The sequence below is a fragment of the Aedes albopictus genome, chromosome 1 (assembly GCF_035046485.1).
Source record: "Aedes albopictus strain Foshan chromosome 1, AalbF5, whole genome shotgun sequence".
Taxonomy (NCBI): Eukaryota; Metazoa; Arthropoda; class Insecta; order Diptera; family Culicidae; genus Aedes; species Aedes albopictus.
The window spans coordinates 222736141-222760425 of record NC_085136.1 but is presented as its reverse complement, the minus strand read 5'-3'; the positions used below and the strand labels follow the sequence as shown (position 1 = coordinate 222760425).

At 42.8% G+C, this 24285-nt stretch overlaps 4 protein-coding genes across 4 annotated transcripts; 1 reads left to right on the top strand and 3 right to left on the bottom strand.

Moving 5' to 3' along the window:
• Nucleotides 1-1267: 1267 nt before the first annotated feature.
• Nucleotides 1268-2725, bottom strand: LOC109430401 (omega-amidase NIT2). The gene is made up of 2 exons (XM_019706462.3): nt 2066-2725; nt 1268-1994 (listed from the first exon to the last, which is right to left on the bottom strand). The coding sequence occupies exons 1-2, from the start codon at nt 2402-2404 to the stop codon at nt 1503-1505; spliced, it is 831 nt and encodes a 276-aa protein (XP_019562007.3). The 5' UTR covers nt 2405-2725; the 3' UTR covers nt 1268-1502.
• A 326-nt stretch (nt 2726-3051) lies between these two features.
• Nucleotides 3052-3888, top strand: LOC109408866 (omega-amidase NIT2-like). The gene has a single exon (XM_062858547.1). The coding sequence runs from the start codon at nt 3052-3054 to the stop codon at nt 3886-3888; it is 837 nt and encodes a 278-aa protein (XP_062714531.1).
• A 13197-nt stretch (nt 3889-17085) lies between these two features.
• LOC109430404 (omega-amidase NIT2) lies at nt 17086-18280 on the bottom strand. The gene is made up of 2 exons (XM_019706465.3): nt 18081-18280; nt 17086-18026 (listed from the first exon to the last, which is right to left on the bottom strand). Exons 1-2 carry the CDS (start codon nt 18097-18099, stop codon nt 17188-17190), a joined length of 858 nt encoding a protein of 285 aa, XP_019562010.3. The 5' UTR covers nt 18100-18280; the 3' UTR covers nt 17086-17187.
• Nucleotides 18281-20795: 2515 nt separating this feature from the next.
• On the bottom strand, nt 20796-22358 carry LOC134291158 (uncharacterized). Its single transcript, XM_062858537.1, has one exon. It carries the CDS (start codon nt 22356-22358, stop codon nt 20796-20798), a length of 1563 nt encoding a protein of 520 aa, XP_062714521.1.
• Nucleotides 22359-24285: the final 1927 nt, after the last annotated feature.

Sequence of the window (24285 nt, the reverse complement as noted above, 5' to 3'; positions counted from 1 at the left end):
GCCGGATTACCGTCCCGTTCCAGCCGGCGCTGGAATTTGTCCATCAATTTGGACTTCACTACCTGGAGTGTAATCACCGACGAACCGACGTGACAGTGGCGTTTCAAAACTCACGGTACAGCCTAGAGTGACTGAAGCATACGCGCGGAATCTCTAGGCAGCATGGTCACACAAGGTGGAGCTCGATGTGGTAAGGATGGTAAGGAAAGTATAAAGAGGTCTGCGAAAGTACAGTAAAAGCAGCCATCAACGACACATCTGAGAGCACCATGGGCTTCGTGGAGCGGAATCAATGGAACAAATGGTTTCAGGAGGAGCGCAGAGCGATTTTCGGGGGGAAAAGAACTAGGCGCGGATGGTAAAAGGTGCAGCAAGAAACCCGCCAGAACGTGGGACACAACAAGAAGCAGAGGATGCCATTCACCAGCCTAAAGCCAACAAAGCAGCTGGTAAGGATGGTATCGCAGCTGAACTTTCAAAATAGGCCCAGAAAATTTGACAATCCGCCTGCACCGGATGCATGTTGCAAGAATGCCGGAAAACAACTCTGCAAAGATAATGTTCGATACTGATTTGGTTGGCAAAAGAAGGCGTGGAGGATGCGGACCAGGGGAGCGTGATCTGGTTGGTATTGGGCGTGACCGAGGATGGAGATTGGCAGCCATAAAACGACTATTGTTGATTATGTCAGGCCAAACATTTCAATAGGTCCTATCTGCATTTGAGAGACTCTCTTTGTTCACTTTCTCTTTCAATTATTGCAATGTAATGGTACACTTTTCAACTATTTTTGCAGTACATATCAAATGACGATTGTTTTGACCATCGTTCAATGCAAGGAGATAATCATAATGCAAATAAACAACTGAGATATTAACGAAAGAGAGGGAAAGCAAAGAGAGCCTCTCTTCTGCAGATAGGACCTTTAGACATGTTTTGCCTGATGTGTTTTCCTAATTATGATGTTGTTTTCATGGAGACCTATATCGTTCTTCTCAAATGAGTCCATTCTATAAAATTAAGCACAACCAACCACAGCATGACTTCGACCCGGGGAAGCATTGGGAAGTACTTGTGAAGATCGGTGAGTAACATATGAATGTACCAGGTCGTTGAACAATGACATTTTGATAATGGCACATAACAATTCTATTGTAAACAAAATATAGTCTGTTAATTTGGCAAATGAGCCAGATCTATTGTTTCACCGAATATTTTGTTTCAAACTTACAACCATATTGATAATCTCCCAAATAAAAAATAAGCATGACTTTGCTGATTTCTTTATTTCTGCTGAAAAGTGCCTCTGACTACAAAAGATAGTAAAATAACACTCCTCAACGTTACTTGTCTAACCGTATACCATTCCATCAGTCAATTTAATATCAACAGTAAACACAGATTGCGTTCAATTGCTAAAATTTTGCTACATTCCACAAACGACACAATACAATCTTTCCTTGGTCTATACAACTTTTCATTTGTTATCTATTGTGATGACCTTACTTCTTAACAACAATTTCGTATAAATCAGATCTCTTCTGCTTGAGCACCGGAATTTGGCTTCTTACTTCTGGAAGAGTCCTTAGCACCAAATCGGCAACTACTATCTCTTGGAACTCAGTTCCTTTTTGGATCACTCTACCCCATGGGTCTACGACCACCGAATGACCGTAGGAAACCAGCTCCGCGTGAGAATCCCTAGCCGGAGCACAAAACGCCACAAACACTTGGTTGTCCAGGGCACGTGCTCTGGCAAGCAATTCCCAGTGAAGTTCCCCTGTGTAAACGTCGCACACTGCTGGGTAGATCAAAAGATCACATCCCTTCTCACGATATGCGTTGGCGAACAACGGAAAGCGCATATCCCAGCAAACGCCTAGTCCGATTTTGGTTTCACCTACATAGAAGGTCGTGTAGTCACTGCCAGCGGTAAACACCTTCGATTCTTTAACCTCCAGCTTGCCGGGGATGTTCGTATCGCAGAGGTGAACCTGTTTGAAGGTCACGAGGGGAAATGTATTCTCAATGAGGAAAACCAGTTTCAACCACTATCAGTACTCACTTTTCGATGTTTGGCAACCAGTTCGCCATCTGGACCCCAAACCGTACAGGTGTTGTATAGCTTCCCAAAGCACTTTTCCACGAACGATCCTCCTACGACAAAGACACCGAAATCTCGCGCTGCCTTGCTCAACGTCTGACTCGTTTCGCCTTGTGGTATCTCCTCGGCGTTTGCCTCAAAGTTTTCTGCACTGTAAGGGCAGTTGAAGCTCTCCGGTAGCACTACGACATTGGCATCCTTTTCCTTTTTGGCGATTCGAATCAAGTCGACTGCATTCTTCAGGATCTTCTCCTTGGGTCCAGCGATCTTCAGCTGAATCAGTGCAATTCTGATGACCATCCTGACAATGCGAGCACGAGTTAACTACTGGCAAATGCGGAACCGATTCCAGCGTCCGTCCGATGGAGCTCTCCGTTCGCCAGATTGCGCGATGACCCTTAAAGGCCAAACCGTGACCGATCGACACTCAAATGCACAACCAGTTGAATTGACGAGTACGCTGATAACAATTCGGTTGGCTATAGTTCCCCAAGCGAGGCATCTCAACTCAGCTGTTGTTTGCATTAACGGCTATTTATAAAGGATTCTACTACTCTTGAGCACTTTCTTTTTGCAATGGCATCAAACGGGCATTGCTATACCTACTCTGTCAATTGTTGATATGAACTGTCTGGTGATCGACATCGATGAACGGTGGGTGATGAAAGCTATTCGGAAGTGTTTTGATTTGGCTGATTTGTGGTTGTAAATAGTCATTTGGTACGGATGATCGAAACTGCTTGATGCATGTATGTAGGACAGAATGCAGTTATGGTTGTAGAAGACTGAATCAAACATGTGTGTATAACTACTATTAGAAAATAAAAATCGAGTTTGTATGGGTCATCTTTTATCATCAGAAAATGATAACAACATCCTATTTATGGCCGGTTGTTATTCCAAACAAACTGTAGTTTTCTTTGATCAGTGGCTCAAACAACATCGTCATGGCTCCCGCACTCAAAGTTGCTTTGCTCCAGTTGGGAGGATTCCCGACAAAGCAAGAAGCCATTACAAACGCCATCAACCAGATCCGGATTGCGGCAAAGAACAAAGGTGCCAAACTCGTCATCTTGCCGGAATGTTGGAACTCCACGTACTGCACCAAAGAATTTCCCCGATCCGCCGAACAAATTCCCAATGGAGAAACTTCAAAGGCCTTGTCGAAGGTCGCTGGTGAGCTTGGAATCACTCTGATAGGTGGAACGTACCCGGAGATCGATGCTGGTAAGCTGTACAACACTTGCCCGGTCTGGGGCCCCAAAGGTGAATTTCTCGGAAAGTATCGCAAAATGCATCTCTTCGACATGGACATTCCCGGACGATGCACTTTCAAGGAGTCCAGTGTTCTAACGCCGGGAAATGAATTCCTAACGTTTAACGTTGGAGACACAAAGGTTGGAGTTGGCATTTGCTACGATCAACGATTCCCGGAATTTGCAGCGGTTTATCGAAAGCGGAACTGCGATCTGTTGGTATTCCCGTCGGCCTTTGACACCTTCACAGGACCGATGCACTTTGAACTGATCGCTCAGGCTCGTGCTCTTGATAACGGGATGTTCGTAGCGCTTTGTGCTCCAGCGAGAGACACATCGAAGGATTATGTTGCCTACGGATACTCGACAGTTAGCGATCCGTGGGGTCGAGTTTTGAGCCGGGCTAAAGAAGGGCCAGAGATGTTGGTGGTGGATTTGGACATGGGACTGCGCGATTCCATTAGACGCCAGATTCCTACGCAGGAACAGAAGCGAACTGATGTGTACGAAGTGGTGTGCAAGATTTAGAAGTGTATATTTTTTCTTATTTTGTGTATAATAATAAATGATTGAGCTCTTTTCAAGTGTGTTATATGTTTCATTGTTACAATTCCATATACAGTTACTGTGCTAATGGTGCTCCTCCTAAGCATTTAATCATCCTTTAGGAAAACAATCATTTCCGTCACCGTTTGATTCCGTTTCTACTTTTCGTATTAGCATATGTCCCAACTTCCAACAAAAAAAAACAAAAATAAACAAAACAAGCATTGCCACATTTTTGCCTTTCTCGTACACTAAGTGTACTGGAAAGGCTATATGTTCACTCCAAAAATGACTTTTTGATAGAAGGCCCGGAGGGTCGAGTCACATATACCAATCAACTCAGCTTGACGAATTGAGGTGATGTCTGTGTGTGTGTATGTATGTGTGTGTGTGTGTATGTGTGTGTGTGAGTATGTGTGTGTACAAAATAAACTCACATCACTTTTTGGCAGTAAACCTCAACCGATTTTTATGACCGACGGTTCATTCGACGCGGAATCTGGTCCCATTGTTTCCTATTGAAAATGGTTCGGATCGGTTCTGCCGTTCCGGAGATATGGCCATTTAGGTGTTCCGGATTGGTACCCCAGGGAGGGGCCAGATATGAAAATGCTACAAAACCATGCATGCGACATATCAGACCGCGGCTTTTTCGATAACCTGACGAACGGTAAGCAGGAAAATACTCTCAGTCCATATCTGAACCAGTAGTATTTCGGAATCGGTTCCGGATGTCCCGCCGGAGGTGGCCAAATATAAAAGTGAGCCAAATCCATGCATGCGACACATCAAATAGCGGCTTTTTCGATAACCTGATAAACAGTGAGCAGGAAAATAGCCTTTGACCCAGCAGAGACTACTGGTAGTGTTCCGGAACCGGTTCCGGGTGCCCCGCCGGAACTGGCTAAATATAAAATTGAACCAAACCCATGCATGCGACACATCAAATCGCGTCTCTATAGATAACCTGATGAACGCGTTAGCAATAAAATGAAATCAGACTATATTTAGGAAAACCAGTAGTATTCCGGAATCGGTTCCGTGTGTCCCGTCGGAAGTGGTCAAATGTAGATGGGAACCAAACCCATGCATGCGACACATTAAACTGCAGCTTTTCCGATAACCTGAAGAACGGTTAGCAAGAAAATAGCCTGCTGTGATGAGCAGAGACTACCGGTTGTGTTCCGGAACCGGCTCCGGATGTCCCGCCGGAAGTGGTCCAATATAAAAGTGAACCAAACCCTTGCATGCGACACATCAAATAGCAGATTTTTCGATAACCTGAAGAACGGTAAGTAGGAAAATAGCTTTAGATCACAGCATAGACTACCGGTGGTGTTCCGGAATCGGCTCCGGATGTCCCGCCGGAAGTGGTCAAATATAGATAGGAAAAAAAAACCCACGCATACGACACATTAAACTGCAGCTTTTCCGATAAACTGAAGAACGGTTAGCAGGAAAATAGCCTGCTGTGATTAGCAGAGACTACCGGTTGTGTTCCGGAACCGGCTCCGGATGTCCCGCCGGAAGTGGTCCAATATAAAAGTGAACCAAACCCATGCATGCGAAACATCAAATAGCGGCTTTTTCGATAACCTGATGAACGGTTAGCAAGAAAATGGTTTCAAAGCATATTTGAGACAACCAGTAGTATTCCGGAACCGGTTCCGGATGTCTTGCTGGAAGTGGTCAAATGCATATAAGAGCCAAACCCATGCATGCGACATATCAAACCACGGCTTTTTCGATAACCTGATGAACGGTTTACAAAAAAATAGTCTCAGATCACATTAGAGACTACCTATAGAATCCGCAAGAATGACCAAAATGGATGAATGAATCAAATCCATGCATGCACATCAATTTTCGGCTTTTCAGAAAACCTGTTGAACAGTTAGCAAGACACTAGTCTCAGACCATATTTGAGACAATAGGTACAGTCTTGGAACCGGTTCCGGGTATCTCACAGGAAGTGGTAAAAGTTAAAACAGTGAAATAATCAATGGAAGCGATAAAACTGATGCAGGCTCATTAAATCACATCTTCTCATATTCCTGAGGTGTAAATATACAGTAGAATGGGTTTCCATGAGAAAATTGAAATTTAATCGCATCAACCTCGAGCAAAAATTTTCAATTCCCTATGAGCTTGAGCTTGAGCTTGATTGACCGCTCGTGGATGCTACTCCAGTATCGCCAGACCAGCTACACTCACACAAGGACCAATGAGATTACTGCCGGGGACTAGCAGGCATTTTCAGTGTGTGAGCGTTGGTGATCTTCTATTTTTAGGCGACAATGGCGCCTGCCACGTCAGGTTGCAGGTCAATGTGGGGAAGGGGTAAGGAAGTGATGATTGCAATCGTTTGTATCCACATCTGGCCGAATATACCTCTGCGCCAGCACAAATTCATGCGGATGTTGAAGTGTTGGTGGGAATTGGTTGGCAGAAGGTTCACACATGATACCAGAGGAAGGTGATAGAATTGTGTGTTTTTATTATTTTGAATATGTGCGGGCACAGCTCGCTTCATTGCATAACTTGTAGGCGTTTTTCTAATAGGATTGTGACACTGTGCTGTGAAAATTTGGAAGGAAGGGAAACGGCTTTTTCAACCCGTTTCTGTTCTAGCGACGGCTATGAACATGTTTATATACATGAGTTGTATATGTAGAGAGCAGAGAGAAAGTATATAGAAAGATACAAAGTAGGAGGAAAGGGACGGGCCAGGGATTGAACCCAGGACCTTCTGCATATAAATCAGAAGCGGTAGCCACTAGACCACCAAGCCCGTCTACGAGCAAAGTTTTTCAATTCCCTATGGCGTCTAAAATTGCTGCGCAAAATTTTGATCCGACTGATTGCTCCTCGCGCTCTGTGATATGGTTCTAATTTGAATTGGATTCAGTACGAAATATTTCATTTGCTTTCATTTTTTGGTAAAATTTTTTGAATCTAGTAACCAATGATAATAAAATATAGCCTGAAGTGTGTAGGAAAAAGTTTATCGAAGACTGTAAAGTGATTTTTGGTTGTGAAATAATTTTTATTTAGGCTTGTTATTATCGTCTTGGTATTGATGATATTCCAGTTAAAGTAAAGGTGGTCACGCAGTCAAATAAGAGGTCTGATATTTTTCAGCTCTGCCTATACATTGAACATAACACCCGAAATATGTGCCATCAGTAACTCGATGATGGCTTGGATTCTTGCTTTTATAAATAAATTTGTTCACAGGATTCAGGATGCTTACGTCGACGGTAAGATCATGCGTACATATTCGACGAGAAAGGCACTATCACCACTAGGTGGATTAATCCGGGTTTTTTTTCTTATTTTCAACGTAATGGAAATATGAGTACCCTTTTGAGCAGTAGGAGCGGTTTCCTCAGTTTACATACGTTCATTTGTTCAACATCATTAAGACAAGACATAATCAACAATAGTACGCCACAATACTCGGTTTGTGGCTGCCGCTCTCCATCCTCGGTCGCGCCCAATGCTCGCCAGGTAACGCTCCACCTGGTCCGCCCATCGTGCTCTCTGCGCTCCACGCCTTCTTGTGCCAACCGGATAAGTTGCAAACACCAGCTTTGCAGGGTTGTTGTCCGGCTTTCTTGCAACATGCCCTCCCCACCGTATCCTTCCGGCTTTGGCCACCTTCTGGATGCTGGGTTCGCCGTAAAGTGCAGCGAGCTCGTGGTTCATCCTTCTCAGCCACACACCGTTCTCTTGCATACCACCGAAGATCGTCCTTAGCACGCGTCGCTCGAAAACTCCGAGTGCTTGCAGGTCCTCCTCGAGCATGGTAAATGTTTCGTGCCCGTAGAGGACCACCGGTCTTATTAGCGTTTTGTACATGGTGCATTTGGTGCGTGGGTGAATCTTTTACGACCGCAGTTTCTTCTGGTGCCCGTAGTAGGCCCGACTTCCGCTGATGATGCGCCTCCGAATTTCACGGCTCACGTTGTTGTCAGCCGTCAGTAAGGATCCGAGGTAAACGAATTCCTCCACCACCTTGAAAGTATCCCCGTCTATCGTAACACTACTACCCAGACGGATCTGGTCGTGTTCGGTTCCGCCTACCAGCATGTACTTTGTTTTTGAGGCATTCACCACCAGTCCGACCTTTGCTGCTTCGCGTTTCAGGCGGGTGTATAGCTCTGCCATCGTTCCAAATGTTCTGGCAATAATGTCCAAGTCGTCCGCAAAGCACACAAATTGTCCGGATTTTGTAAAAATCGTTCCCCGGCTGTTGAGCCCGGCTCGACGCATCACACCTTCCAGAGCGATATTGAAGAGTAGGCATGAGAGTCCGTCACTTTGTCGCAATCCCAGCGAGATTCGAATGAACTGGGTAGTTCACCCGAAACCCTTACGCAGTTTTGCACACCGTCCATCGTTGCTTTAATCAGTCTAGTCAGCTTCCCAGGAAAGCCGTTTTCGTCCATGATTCTCCATAGCTCTGCGCGGTCGCTACTGTCGTATGCCGCTTTGAAGTCGATGAACAGGTGATGCGTTGGGACCTGTAGGGTTTTGCCTTGGGGTGGTCTGGGGTTTTCTGGATGATTTCCGGGGGGTTTTGCCGGGAGTTTCGGGAGAGAAGATTCTGCGCACTAAAACACTTACTAAACACCTTTTTCAACACCACGCTCACGCACCGTCCGTCCGTATCGATGGTCACACAACTTCTGCCTCAACTCCTTATTCGACCGAACGCCGACCGCAGTCGGCGACCGTCGTCGTCGTCGTCGTCGTCGTTCGTGCAGTTTGCCAAGGTCAATAAATGTACAAGATTGTTACAGTTTATCTTCAGACTCTACAGGACCTGGTATTCACGATATTTCTGGAGGATTTGCCGTACGGTAAAGATCTGGTCCGTTGTCGATCGGCCGTCGATGAAGCCGGCTTGATAACTTCCCACGAACTCATTCGTTTTAGGTGACAGACGACCGAAGATGATCTGGGATAGCACTTCCCAAGTAACCAAAAGTTCCGCTTCCCATGACAAAATGCACTTTCATGTTCCATGAAGTTCAGGTAAAGTTCCGAACGGAACTTTCTAGCTGCTTAAGAGGCTAACAATGAGCCTTGCTGGAACTTCGCACTTAAGTTCCAGCAAGGCTCATTGTTAGCCTCTTAAGCAGCTAGAAATGTACTGCTGCAGCATTAGGGAACGTCCATAAATTACGTCACGCTTTTAGGGGGGAGGGGGGGTTCAGCAAAGCGTGACGACCCATACAAAAATTTTAGAGGTCTCATACAAAAAGTGTGACATAGGGGGGAGGGGGGTTGGAAATGGGCAATTTTTGCGTGACGTAATTAATGGACGTTCCCTACCGCCCTCGCTGCGTTCTTCTCCTCCAAAACCGTTCTGAACTCTTCGTCGAACCATTTGTTCCGTCGATTCCGTTCCACGTACCCGATGGTGCTTTCGGCTGCGTCGTTGATGGCTGCTTTCACTGTACTGCAGCAGTCCTCTAGAGGGACCTCATCGAGCTCGCCCTCGTCTGGCAACGCGGCCTCGAGATTCTGCGCCTATGCTGAGGCGACATCCGGTTATTTCAGTCACTCTAGGTTGTACCGTGGAGGTCGCCGGTACCGTACATTGTTGATGACGGAGAGTTTTGGGCGCAGTTTGACCATCACCAGATAGTGGTCGGAGTCGATGTTGGCGCAACGATAAGTTCTGACGTCGATAATGTAGGAGAAGTGCCGTCCGTCAATCAGAACGTGGTCGATTTGAGATTCTGTCTGCTGTGGTGATCTCCAGGTGTAACGATAAGGGAGGCTGTGTTGGAAAAAGGTGCTACGTATGGCCATATTTTTGTAGGCGGCGAAATCAATGAGTCGTAGGCCGTTTTCGTTCGTCTGCTGGTGTGCGCTGAACTTACCAATCGTCGGTCTGAATTCCTCCTCCTGGCCTACCTGAGCGTTCAAATCTTCCATGATGATCTTGACGTCATGGCTTGGGCAGCGATCGTACTCGCGTTCAAGCGTTCAAGCGTTTGGGCTGTGCACGTTTATTATGCTGAATTTGAAGAATCGGCCCTTGATCCTCAACTTGCACATTCTATCGTCGATCGGCCACCAACCGATCACGCGCCTCTGCATATCACCCATCACCATGAAAGCTGTTCCCAGCTCGCGTGTGTTGCCGCAGCTCTGGTAGATGGTATGATTACCTCTAAACGTTCGCACTATGGATCCTGTCCAACACACCTCCTGCAGCTCTACGATGCCGAACCCGCGGTTCTTCAGTAGATCGGCGAGTATGCGGGTGCAATGAAGTTGAGAGATCGGCAGTTCCACGTACCGAGTTTCCAATCGCAAGTCCTTTTTGTTTGCTGGGGTCGTTGCCGTTGGTCTCGGTTCGTATTATTCTGTTGCTGATTTTCCATTAAAATGTTTTTTTTACGGCTGGCTCGTAGGGCCTGACACCAACCCCCTACTTTCCGGAGGACCATAGTGCACAGTTGAGCTTTTAGAGTCCTTCCCTGGCACTCGGACGTAGATCAGCCGCCCCTAACATGGGGATCAGACGCTGTTGTGAGCCGCTCCTCCTGAAGAACAGACGCTCAGGTTTGCCGAAGCAAACCCCCCCGTCCCTGTCAGCCTATGACCAAAGTTCCCACCGGGGTTGGTTACCCTATCTTCCCTAAGGTTGCTCATAGCTTCCGGCCGGTACCGCGAGGAGGTAGGGATAGGAGTTGCTGGGCTGAGGCTAGTGGATCACAATGGGATCTGAATTGCGCAGCATGCCCAGCCTTTACCGTGCCATCGGTTTCCTTAGTTATGTAAAGTTTATTAAAAACTAGCTGTCCCGGCAAACGTACTGCCTGCCCAATGTTTTTTGACACACAGCTCCATAGACAAGTGCTTCGCAAAGTCATCTGCATAAGATCTCCTCTTTCCAGAATGGGGAAGGGTTCCCCATAAAAAAAAAACCCTGCGTGGAAATTTTCACGCCGATTCACAGTGGTGGACCTCCATAGAAAGGTCCTACCTTTTTAGATACGTTACGCCAAATTCTTTGAAACTTCTGATAAAAATATAAAACTAGGGTACTCCTTTGGTCCCGAGACCATACAAACATGAAAAAACTAAAATAATTGCATTTTGTTGCACCTCAACACAATTTGGGTCCTAATAGGCATAATGGATATATTCAGTATGGAACATTTACTCAACTGAACTGGCGAAAGTTGATTCTTATCAGTGGCTTAGCAAGGGGTGCGTAGGGTGTGGTTCACACCGGGCCCCCGAATTCAGGGGGCCTCCAAATCAGAGAAAGTTTTTAACACTAGTTTGAATAAAACTCTTTAAATAGCGAAGGTTAACTATAAGTGTAAGTTCAATACTTGCAGATCTGCTGATTGGTATGTAGGGAGGGGCCCTTTCGTGATTATCAAGAGTTTTTGGAATGGATTCCTTTAGCGATTTCTCCAAGAAGGAATCTTGCAGGATTTCCTCATGGAAAATATCCTTCATGAATTTCGGAGATCATGCTTGGATCTATACCTGAATGGATCTCAGAGAGATTTTCTAAAGGAATTTTCAAAATTGTAGAAATGCTTGCATGAATTCAAGGACAAATGTTTGAAGGAATTTCTAAAGAAATATTTAAAAAATCGTCTAGATGAATTCCAAGATGTATTCGAAAAGAATCGTAGGGTTGATTTTGACGGTATCTTTGATGGCCTTTTTTAAGGATTACTACAGTGCTGTGAAATAGTATTAGAAGTAGTAGGAATACTCTGAGGATTTACGCAAAGGATTCCTGAAGAAATTTTGAGAGATGAAGGATATTTTGAAGAATTAGTGATAAAATGCCTAGTCTCAAAGAAATCAATGGCGGACACCTTGAAGAATTTCTCTCAAATTCTTTTGAACAAATCAAAAAATAATCTTCAAAAGAATTGCAATACATTTCCTTGGAGGAATATCTGTGGGACCCCTGGGGAAAAATTCTACAGCAATACTTTGGGGATGCATGTGCTCATCTTTGAAGCGTTATTTGAAGGAAAACTTTGAAAAATCCCTGAATGAATCTTTGTAACGTAGCTGGTAAGGAACCTCTTTTATTTTTATTTCTGTGTATTTTAACCACAATTCTACACTAACAAGAATAAAACAATAAAAAAATCGTTCGAGACATTGCAAAAGGAATTTTTGGAGAAATTTCTAAAAAAAAATCTTAAAGAAATTCCTAAAAGATTCCTCTGGAAAATTGCTGAAATGACTATGTGGGGTAGCACCAAAGAAATCGTTTGTGGAAATCTTTAAGGAACTTTTTATGGAATATTTGGCGGAATTTTTAATGAAGTCCTTAAGGTAATCCCTAGATAAATCGTAAAAGTTATCCAAGAAAAAGTTCTTGGAGTTCCTCACTTGGAACAAAAGCTCGATAAAACCGTGAGAAACATTTTTGGAAGGTTCGTGAAGGGAATCCGGACGAAACTGGTATTATCGCTAAAGAAATATTTAAAGTTATGAATAGAAAAAAAACTGATGAAAACCTTGGAGGAATACCTAAAGAATTCATTGAAAGAATACCAGTAGAATTCCTTGGAGGAATTTCTGTGAGAATTCTTAAAGAAATCTTGCATTTTTTTTTTTTGAAATTTCTGCAGTATTTCTTCGGATTTTTTTTGCTGAATCTTTTTCAGTAAATACTTTGGAAAACCGTGCAGCAACTCGTTAAGGAATATTTTAATCCCTTCAGCAATTACTCTGAAATTTTTCTACGGAAATTCCATAGCGAATTCCTTAAGCAATTTTTTTCTGATTTCGTTCTGCATTATTCTTAGAAATATCTTTGACAATTCTTTTGTAAACTGTCTCAGCAATTGTGTTGAGTTCGCTATTCCTTTCATAAAAAATCAAGTTTTTTTAGAATATCCGGTCTCATTGAAAATTTCTGTTGGAATTCTTTCGAGCGAGAAATTGTTAGAAAATTCCTTTGGAAACTTCTTTAATCAATTCTCAGCAATGTTTCAGCAATGGCTTTGCGAACTTATTCAGATTTTTATTTCTACGGAAATTTCTTTAGAAAAATCCTCTGGTAATTATTCTGGGAATAACTTCAACACTCTTCTGGAAGCTTCTTTGCCAATTCTTACGGAAATTGATTGGTTAATTCATTTAGTATTAACTTTTGTAATACATTCGCTGAATTTCCTGTAAGTTACCAGACAAAACCTTACGAACTACCTTTTGCGGATTTTTTTCGGAAAATTCTTTGGAAGTCCTTTTAGCAATTTTCCTCCTCTTCTTGGCGTAACGTCCTCACTGGGACAAAGCCTGCTTCTCAGCTTAGTGTTCAATGAGCACTTCCACAGTTTTTAACTGAGAGCTTCCTCTGCCAATGACCATTTTGCATGTGTATATCGTGTGGCAGGCACGAAGATACTCTATGCCCAAGGAAGTCAAGGAAATTTCCTTTACGAAAAGATCCTGGACCGACCGGGAATCGAACCCGTCACCCTCAGCATGGTCATGCTGAATACCCGTGCGTTTACCGCCTCGGCTATATGGGCCTTATTTCGAACATTCCCATAAGATTATTTTTTGGGTTTTCTTGGACATTTTTTTGAAAACTATTTTAGCAATACTACCGGAATTTGCTTCGGTAACTCTTTTGGAAATTTCTTGGCAATATTATTTTAAATTGATTTGGGTTCTTATTTTCGGAAATCATTACTTTTTGAAATTCTTCTAGCAATTGCTTTGGAAATTTATCAGGCAACTCCTACGTAATTTCAGAAATTTCATTTAAAATTTGACCGGCAGTTCCTTTGCTCATCTGTATATCTAACAATTGCTTTCATTAGTTCTTTTAGAAATTCATACGACAGGTACTTTGAAAATTCCGTAGTCAATTCGTTTGTAAATTTTAGAGGCACTTTTTTAAAAACTTCTCCGGAAATTCCTTTGGTAATTCCTCTGGAAATTTGTTATTACTTTTGAAGTTCTATGAGATACACTATTGCGAGAAGTTCAAAAACACTATCCTAAAACATTTTACAAAGCAATTCTTAAAAATGTTTTAAGATATTTCAATAGAATTTCTTGGAGGAATTTCTGTGAGAATTCTTGAAAGAATTTTTATATTTTTGTTTTTAATTTCTTAAGGTGAAACCTCAGGAAATCCCATTTCAATTTTGCATTCAAACTTTAGAGGCACAAATCTGACGAAAGAAGCATCAAACCAAGCTGCACTTGTTTATCCTGGCTTTGCTCACTTGCAAAAACAGGCAGCTTTTCCAAATCGAGCGCATTTGTTTACGAATTTTCAAGATTGGTGCTCTTGAAAACGCGAGTAGGGGACCAAGTCGGCCATTGTGGTAGCCATGTTTGTGTTCTCTGAAGTTTCTCCTTAAGAGGACTTCCTGAATCCTTGAATGACTTATTGGAGGAATCGCTTATGTATTTCTAGCAAAAGCCCTCAAAGCATCCTCTGGAGGAATTCCTACAGAATTTCTTGGAGGAATATGTGTAAGAATCTTCGAAAAAATCTTGCAGGAGTAATTACGTAAATGCATGAAGAAATCCTAGCATGACAAAATTCCCAAAAGATTTCTTGTAGAAAATTATTTCTTGAATACCTAGGGAAATCAATTCAACCCTTAAAAGATGCTTCTAGGCATTCTTAAAAAAATCCTGAAGAAAGTGGTTGAACAGTCTAAGGAGGAATCCTTGGAGCAACTTCTGAAGAAATTGTTTGAATTGATAAGATAGGGTATCTGTTCCTTTACTATTCAAGCAAAAGGTTCTAATTTTTATCCTACCCAAAACAAAGGAATGAAGCGCTTTTTGTTTTTGAATGATTACAAAAATAACTTTATCTCGGTGCCGTAACCGTTTTGTTTTCGAATAGAATGTATTTGAGATTGTTACTAAGAGCTTGTTAACCCTACCAGGAATTCTCAGAAATTTTTTAAACGATTTTAATTACAATCAATTATAAATCCTGGTGAAATTCCTTACTGAGATGCTTGATGGAAACTTAGATTGATTTTGCAAATGATTATCTCGAAAGAGTTTTGAATGAGTCTTATCAAAAATTGCATTAGAAGAATGCTAACAAAAATTCCTGAAGGAATTCCAAAAGGATTTTTCGAAAGAATTCCAATTGAACTCCTCAGAAGTTCCTCTGAAAATTTCCTTAGAGGAACTTCTGTAGGAATCCTTGAAGATTAAAAAAAAAATTATCCAATGGGTTCTTTAGAAATTTGCCGGAGGAATTCTAGAATGAATTTCTTGGTAAAACCTTAAATAAACGTCCTGAAGGATCCTTGCAAAAAATTTTCGAAAAGAAAAGCGTTGCAGTAATTTTTGAAGGAATATTTGGAGGAGTTTGTGAAAGAATCATTGGAATTCTTAAAAAATCTTCTAAAGAACGCCAGCATGAGTGATGTCTTGAGGAAATGTTAAGATATTTTTTTAAGATATCTACACAGCAAATAATTTTGTAATATCCAGGCGCGTATTTTCTGGTGATGTATTCATTTTCGAACGTAATCTCACTCGGTTACATCGTTTTCCAACAATTATCACACTCACCATGCACACCCTGGTTGGCACCGGAAAGTATCAACAAACCCATTCCAGCAGATACCTAGAAGTAGTATCATATTTATCACCTTTCTTCTAACTTGGTGAAATAGCTGAGAGGTAAGGGATACGCCTCACAATCAACGGATCAGTGTACGAATCCACGCCAATATTTTACTTATATACGATTCATCTAAAGATCCGGTTCTAGCGATTGCCAGACCCACTCTCAAGCTGCGGCGGCTCATTTGTTGCATGAAAATGATGTAATTGTTTACATCACTTTTACGACGCGACTGATGTGCAGCGAAAATGATGTGATATCACAAGATTTTTTTTGCTGTGTATGAAAGAGTTATGTGAGAGAATAATTGAGAAATCCTTGAAGAATCTATGGAGAAATACTTAACTTCTGTGGAAAACCCGTCAAAGGAATATTTGGAGGATCTCCTGAAAGAAATCATGGAGGAATGTTTTAAGAAATTTTAGAAGCACTTCTCTTCCACCGACGGAATTTCAATGTAATTCACTTGCGTGCACAACTTTTTCTTTTCGCTCGTTCTTTTTGAAACACACAAGAAAGAGGGAGATAAAAGAGGGGGCAAAGTACCCCCTCTTATATCTGCTTCTTTCTCGTGTTTGTTTACGAGTGAGTGAGAAAAAAGAAAAAGCTGCGCACGCTAGAGATGTAATTGCAGATTTTTTGTAGTATTTTTTTCTAGAACTTCTTAAGAATTCTATGGATGATCTTCTAGATGAATCCTCAGAGAGGTGCTGATATTCATGCATTAACCACTTAAAATATTCTTGAAGACAAATTATTCTCCAAGAGAGATTTTTTTTAACGGTAGAACAATCTTTTCCTAATTCGTCAAAGATTACTTGGCGCAATTCTTAAAAATATTGTTGAAAAAAAAAATCGACATAAATCTTAGAAAAAAATCTTACCCCCATTGATGGAATTCCAGGATGTATCCTGGGGGTCACAAATTTGATTCCACACTGGGCCCCCAAATTCCTACACAGCAAAAAAAATCTTGTGATATCACATCATTTTCGCTGCACATCAGTCGCGTCGTAAAAGTGATGTAAACAATTACATCATTTTCATGCAACAAATGAGCCGCCGCAGCTTGAGAGTGGGTCTGGCAATCGCTAGAACCGGATCTTTAGATGAATCGTATATAAGTAAAATATTGGCGTGGATTCGTACACTGATCCGTTGATTGTGAGGCGTATCCCTTACCTCTCAGCTATTTCACCAAGTTAGAAGAAAGGTGATAAATATGATACTACTTCTAGGTATCTGCTGGAATGGGTTTGTTGATACTTTCCGGTGCCAACCAGGGTGTGCATGGTGAGTGTGATAATTGTTGGAAAACGATGTAACCGAGTGAGATTACGTTCGAAAATGAATACATCACCAGAAAATACGCGCCTGGATATTACAAAATTATTTGCTGTGTAGCTACGCCACTGATTCTAAATACAGAACGGTGCATAGTATGACTGTTCTAACTATGTATCGGTTATACTATCAGTCACAAGAACTATTTACTGGATCTAACTTCTATGAGCGTTTTTAGGAAAACAAACATGGTCAAGAACGATAAGAAATGCAAAAACAATTACAAATATTTATTCAAAATGCATATTACATCAAAATCCATGAACGTGCTTTCTTCTTTCATCGTAACAAAGTAACGTTCCCAAACCAACAACCATTCAACTTTTCTGCTGTTCCGTATCGTACAAATCCGTCCTTCTTTGGCTGAAAATCGGAATCTGCGCCCGCACTTCGTCCACTTTCGCAAACTCCAAATCGGCCAGCACCGTTTCTTCGCCTTCCTTGGCCGATGCAACCACTTGCGCCCACGGATCCACCACCATCGAATGCCCCCATGCAACATAACCCGCTCCCGCATCTCTAGCCGGTGAAATAGTCGCCACGTACGACTGAGTGTCATTGGCCCTGGCACGCGCGAGCAGCTCCCAATGCAACGGTCCCGTTTTCATGTTGAACGCACCCGGGAAAATCAGCATATCGCATCCTTTGTTCCGGTAAAGCCGAGCCAACTCATCGAACCGAATGTCGTAGCAAATGCCGATTCCGATTTTGGCACCATCGATGGGAACAATGGCCAAATCACTACCTCCTGTGAGGACGTCCGACTCACGGAATGTTATTCCACCGGGGATGTTGATGTCAAACAGGTGGATTTTCCTGTAAGTTGCCATTAGGTCGCCCTCAGGCGACCATACCGTACAAGTGTTGTAGATTTTGTTCTCTGTGGGATTTCTCTCTGGAATGGTTCCACCAATGAGATAGATTCCCAGTTCCTTGGCGATTGCTGACAAACTGCGGCTAGTTTCACCACTTGGGACTTCCTCGGCATACTCGGCAAAGTGTTGCGTTCCATACGGCGAGTTGAAGCACTCCGGAAGGGCTACGACCCGGGCTCCGTCATCCTTGACCGCCGATCTGATTCGGGTGAGCGCATTGGCCACATTCTGGGATTTATTAGGTCCTACTTTCAGCTGCAGTAGAGCGATTCGAAAGCCGGCTACGGATTATAGATGTTGAATGAGTATGTAAATGAGGAGATTAACGTACAAACCTCTTGCCATTTTGATCATTCCTCTGGGTAGATTCGTAACAAACTGATCTCTTATCAAAATACGCAGCCAGAGTTATTTAATAATTTTCTTAAACAGAAAAGAATACTACCTCATAGCAATAAAGAAGTTGTTTGCGGTGGTTTATCAGTAATTTTTGGTTTGTTGCACCGTATAGAGATGCATGCTCATAGTATTTGTAATTTCGAGCTCGGGTCAACGAGGCAATAACAAATGAGGTACGCTGACAGTACAAACAACGCGTCCAAGGATGCCGAAACATAAATTCAGTGTAAAAAAATATTTGAAAAAAAATGGATTTGTTGCTTTTGCTATTTAAAACCATGGAGAAGTGTAATTAATTAATAAAATTCAAGCAAACAGTTTGGTTACGTATTCTTTGGAAGCCGACCATCACTAATACATTAACAAAAGAGGTAATAATTTCGATAATCATGTAGTACAATGTTATTCCGGTAGAGTGCGCCACTGTAGGTTTGTGCCCAGGTTAAATGTATTTCGAAGCTTGCTAAGCAATAAACCCATATTCAAATGCTTAGAACGCGCACGTGGACGGCTCCACTTGTAAGAAACTGTTCATAATTTTCGCGTCTGGCATTATGTGGGTATGACTGCAATGATCAGATGGGTCGAACGCAGATCGCTAGAAATTCTTGGTCAATCTCGATACGTACAAAATTTGCTTGGTATGGACCACAAACGGAATCGCACAAGGAATTTCCGTTCAGTGCATTAGTTTCCTTTGCAATTTTACACAGCAGGCTCTATTTGGTTTGTCATTTGTTTTCAGCTCCATATCTACAGCGGTCAAGAAAAATCAAACGCGAGTGCATTTCTTGAGTAATTCCTTGCCTGAATTTTTGTTTTTCACACACACACTTTGTTTTTCTAATGGAAAGATGTGTTTTAATGATTTTAACCAATTGTTTTCACAATTGGTGTTTTCACAAGGGTGTTTTCAACACTATTTCTCACTAAATTCCAAAAATTTTCTTACTCCTTATCGGATTCACTACCTCAATAGCTTGTCTAAGAAATGCCGTCATCAAAACCTGGGAAAAATTCATGAGGCCATTTCCATAGCATTTTGATGAGATCAACTTTCTTATTTTTTCAAGGTTTTTCTATGCAACGTAAGGACTTAAATGCAGTTTCTTAGCGTTTACAAACACATTTCATTACAACTAAGTTTTTTCTGCAGGTCTTCCTATCCTTCAGATGGCAAAGCTTGTCAAACTATCAAAGCGAATGTAATAAACAGTTGTTGAGATATTAGTTTGTTTTACGTTTGTTTCAGCTAATGTTGTTCAAAATTTTGCTACTTTTTTCTTGCATTATGAAGGCTTTCCCGAGCAGAAGAAAATATCAACAGCATAATAAAATATGTTCTTTTGGCCCAATAACTGTATGATGGAATCAGTATTTTTTATGTTATTAGCATAACATATCATGTTATGAACTTGTCTGTCATAAGCGGCAAAATAACAAATGTCATAACAAAAAATGTTCCTGTAAGACTAATTCAATATCATGTTTTGTTAGACCAATTACAACTTAATAACAGGAAATTTGTGAACTTGTTACTGTTGTGTTATTCTTCATCATATATTTGTATATTTTCTATAGCAGAACAATAACTAAACTTGTTCTATATCAACATATATTATTGAAATGTTATCTTGTGGATATATCACAATACTTCAACATAACAAAACAAGATTGGTTCAACAAAAAATGTTATTAAAAAGGTATATTTTGATAAGTTAACAATAACAAATTATGATATAAAAACAGGCTGTGTTATTCTATTGTTATCAGTTTGCTATTCTCCTCTGCTCGGGTTTAATGATGGTTCTTGACATTTTTTCCGGCCAAAATAACTTTGGATGCTAGAGAAACATCTTTTCTTATCGATACAGTAATTTCCAAAATGTTTGTTAAAGAAATGTTTCATTTATTAGATATTTTATATTCCACTGTCTTATATTTCATGACCGTTTTGTGCAACTTCCATTTTTTAACATTTGGTTTACAGATCTCGATTTTCTATCTTTTGCACGAAATGGTAACTGTTGTGATGGGTGGAGTTTCAACTTCTTTCAAGCAAACCGAAAGCCAAATGTTGGTGGGAGTAAGCTTTAAGCTAAAACAAGTTTAATAATTAATTTTCTGAAGAAAAGAGGAAGAAGAACTTACATTTTTAGCTGAACCTTAGATGTCGAGATCGTATCACGACTTATCGGCCAATCGCAGTTGATTTCTGTTTTTAAATAAACATTATTTAGGCTGTTTAACTATTCATCAATTTTGAGTACTTACGGGTTGTTTTAGGTGTACTTGTATGTTTAGATGTTTAAGTTCTAACAGGGGCTGGGTTCTAGTTTCCCTATAGTTTAGAGTAAGTAGGTATAACAATCTAATTCATTATTCGTAATTGCATGTGTTTACCTGACGATTGAATAGTTAATTAGTTTGAATTCACTTATGGATTACTAGAACAACTTTAGCTTATAGGTATTTTGAACTTAATAATGTATGTTTTAATGCTTAGAATGGAATTAGTTTTAGAAATACGATCAACAATCTTCAATCTTGCAAATCATCGTTCCCTTTCGGTGACGTCTATTCGCATCTCATTGCAAGTCATCAGTGACAGCAGAACACCGATCGCGACCACTGTTGACCGGTCAAAATGACTAGGCCACAGTTGAGCTGCAACGGGGGGGCTCGTCGTGACATCCCCCCTCCCGTAAACCCTGGTGAATCTCCTGGTCTTCTGGAACTCCATGCCCAGGTTTACCGACCTCCATAACGTCGAGCATCGCCAACTTCGTTGCTGGTCTCCGTAGAATTCCTGATGCTGTTCGAACCAATGCTTGTCTCACTCGCCCATCCCGTCCTGGAAACACTTCCTTCACACGTCCTCGGATCCACTGGTCCCTCGCCGTTCCTCCTACTATCATCACCAAATCTCCGACGACTAAGTCCCGTGCTTCCTTGAACCACTTTCCCCTTCGTGTGATTACGGGAAGATACTCCTTAACCCACCTTGACCAAAATCCATTGGTGATAGCCTGTGCTAACTTCCAACTGCTCCGTAGAATCGCTGACCCTTCGACTACTTCGTCCGAATGTACCTTATAACCATTAGAAGATCCTAACAAGAAATGGTTAGGGGTTAGCGCTTCTTGGTCCGCGGATTCGAGAGGGATGTAGGTGAGCGGTCGCGAATTGATCATCGCTTCGGCTTCGAACAAAATTGTTTCCAACGTCTCGTCGTCGGGTCTGCGAGGGGCATCGATGATAGCTCCTATGGCCACCTTCACCGATCGCACCAACCTTTCCCACGCTCCTCCCATATGCGGCGATGAGGGGGGAATGAAACGCCATCGAGTGGTCGTACTCGTGAACACTGCAGCTAAAGCGTCGTTTCTAGCTCGTACATGCTCCCGATCCAGCTCTTTGCTAGCGCCTTGAAAACAGGTTCCATTGTCCGAGTGGAACTCAGCTGGTGAACCACGTCGCGAAATGAAACGGCGCACAGCCATAACACATGATTCCGTAGACAAACTGTGAACAACCTCCAAGTGTACCGCCCGCACGGTGAGACATGTAAAAAGTGCGATCCACCTTTTCACAAGACTACGGCCGACTTTGACTAACACCGGTCCGAAGTAGTCAAGTCCAACGTACGTGAATGGTCGTACGTACGGCTGGAGTCTGGCCTCGGGAAGTGGAGCCATTACAGGAGGGTCAGGCATTGCTTTTATGACACGGCACATCATACACTTCTTCGAAACTTTTTCGACCAGCGAACGCAGTTTGGAGACCTCAAATCGTTGGCGCATTTCGTTGGTAACGATCTCACGATTGGCATGGCGATAGCGGCGATGATACCAGTCAGTAACTAGAAATGTGATTGGGTGTTGTCTAGGGAGGATGGCGGGATACTTAGCTTCCATTGGTGCGAAGGTTGCCGCTCCGATCCGACCCCGCATCCGCAGTACTCCTCGCTGATCGAGGTAGGGCCATTTTTTGTAAATTAGACTTGATTTCGACACGCGTCCATGACGAGCTGTTGGAGACCCTTGCGTTGTTGAAAGAATCGAAATTTCTTCAGGGAAGGCTTCCGCTTGTGCCACCTTCCAGAGCGTTTCCTCGGCACGCTTGAGTTCCTCCTGCTGAAGAACTCCTAACTGCAGTGTTAAACCCTTACTTTTGAGACGAGCATTGTCGATGAATCGGAGCGCAAAGGCCATTGCGCGCTGCAATCGAGTCCAATTGCTGAATCTCGAGACATCAATTAACGGTGTAGCAGTGATGTGAGTGTTGCTTGCTCGCAGTTCTTCGATCGTAGTTGTATACTGAACTTGCTCAGGCCAGTATTCTTCTGGTTGATGTAGGAATGAAGGACCGTGGAACCATGGGTTGGAAGGCGAGAAATCTGGCCCGTTTTTCCACTTCGTACCCATATCAGCGACATTCCATCCCGAAGGGACCCATCTCCATTCCCTTGCGTTGGTTGTTGTAAGAATCTCACCTACTCGCACGGCTACAAATTTGTTGAAACGTCGGTGTTCGGATCGTATCCAGGCCAACACGGTGCTGGAATCGCTCCAGAGAACTCTTCTGCTGATCGGCTATGTGTGGTAACCTTGGATTGTTTCCAAAACACGGGATCCAAGGACTGCGGCTTTCAATTCCAAGCGGGGAACTGACTGAACTTTTACTGGCGCCACCTTGGTTTTGGCGCAAATCAAAGCCAGCCGTATTCCGCTTTCAGTCTCCAAGCGGTAATAGGCCACGCAGGCGTAGGCAGTGTCGCTGGCATCAACGAGTACGTGAAGCTCAATTCGGTCGAAGTTTTCCGGGAATGGCGTGCCGAAGTAGCACCGCGGTATTCGTAGTGTGTCCAATTGCGGAAAGTACTGTATCCATCGTCGCCAACGGAGATAGAGTTCTTCGCTGATTTGATCGTCCCAGTCTATTCCCGTCGCCCACACGTCCTGCATCATCATTTTGCCATGTATGAGAAAAAACGAAACAAAGCCTAAGGGGTCAAACAGGCTCATTATTACCTTAAGAACTTCTCGCTTTGTCGGCGTGTGATCGTCCTCAAGAATCGGCTGCAGGTCACGGCGCATCGCGAAGGTATAGGTGAAGACATCGTTGCTAGGCATCCATTTCATTCCGAGAACGGACTCAGTTGTTTCCGCTCGCACAAGAGCCAGGGCCTTCGATCCTTCTTATTTTGGTTCACCAATTCCCCACAGCACCTCCTCTTCGTTAGACCGAAAGTTTCGTATTTCGAATCCTCCCTTTGAGTGCACGTATTTCACGTCATTGACCACTTCTACGGCTTCACGAGTAGTCCTAAGCTGTCTAAATAATCATCTACATAATGGTGATCTTGAATAGCGGTGGCGGCTCTTGGATGATCCCGGGCAAACTCTTCAGCGTTCAAATTCTTCACATATTGTGCTGAAGATGGCGAGCAGGTGGATCCAAAAGTTGTGACGTTTATACTGTAGATTTGTGGTGAACGATCGGGTGCGTTGCGGAAAACGAACATTTGCGATCTTCGATCCTTTTCGTGTAGTTTAATTTGAAGAAACATCTCCCTGATATCGCCAGAAACGGCCACTGGAAACAAACGAAACCCACTGAGGACTTTTGGCAGTGGAGTAAGGAGATCTGGACCTGTCAGCAGGTGAGAGTTAAATGATACCCCACCCACCTTTGCTGCGGCATCCCAGATGAGCCGAATCTTGTCTGGTTTCTTAGGATTGATAGCGATCCCTAAGGGTAGAAACCAGGTTTTTCGAGGATCAATGGTGGGAATTTCTGCATCGCACACCCGCTGTATGTAACCCTTCCTCTCGAATTCGCTTATCTGCTGTTGAACTTTCTGCATCAAAGATGGGTCGCGCATCAGCCTTTTCTCCAAGGATTTCATCCGCCGGAGTGCCATGGGGTATATGTCCGGGAAGTCTGGGTCATCGACTTTCCATAACAGCCCTGTCTCAAATCCGGACGTTGTTCGCCGAGTCGTCTCAGCGAGAAGTTGTTTGGCCCTCCTGTCGTCCTCCGAATCTAGTTTGTAATCTGGTCCAGAGATTCCACAGTCGTCTAGCGTGAAGTAATCCCGTAGTTGAACGTTGAGCAGATCATCTGGACTGGGTGCCG

Bases quoted from the DNA above. Each gene is read 5' to 3' on its own strand.
- LOC109408866 (XM_062858547.1), top strand. From the start codon at position 3,052: ATGGCTCCCGCACTCAAAGTTGCTTTGCTCCAGTTGGGAGGATTCCCG.
- LOC109430401 (XM_019706462.3), bottom strand. From the start codon at position 2,404: ATGGTCATCAGAATTGCACTGATTCAGCTGAAGATCGCTGGACCCAAG. The intron at 1,995-2,065 runs GTGAGTACTGAT...ACCTTCAAACAG, and splicing joins TGGTTGCCAAACATCGAAAA to GTTCACCTCTGCGATACGAA.
- LOC134291158 (XM_062858537.1), bottom strand. From the start codon at position 22,358: ATGGCCTTTGCGCTCCGATTCATCGACAATGCTCGTCTCAAAAGTAAG.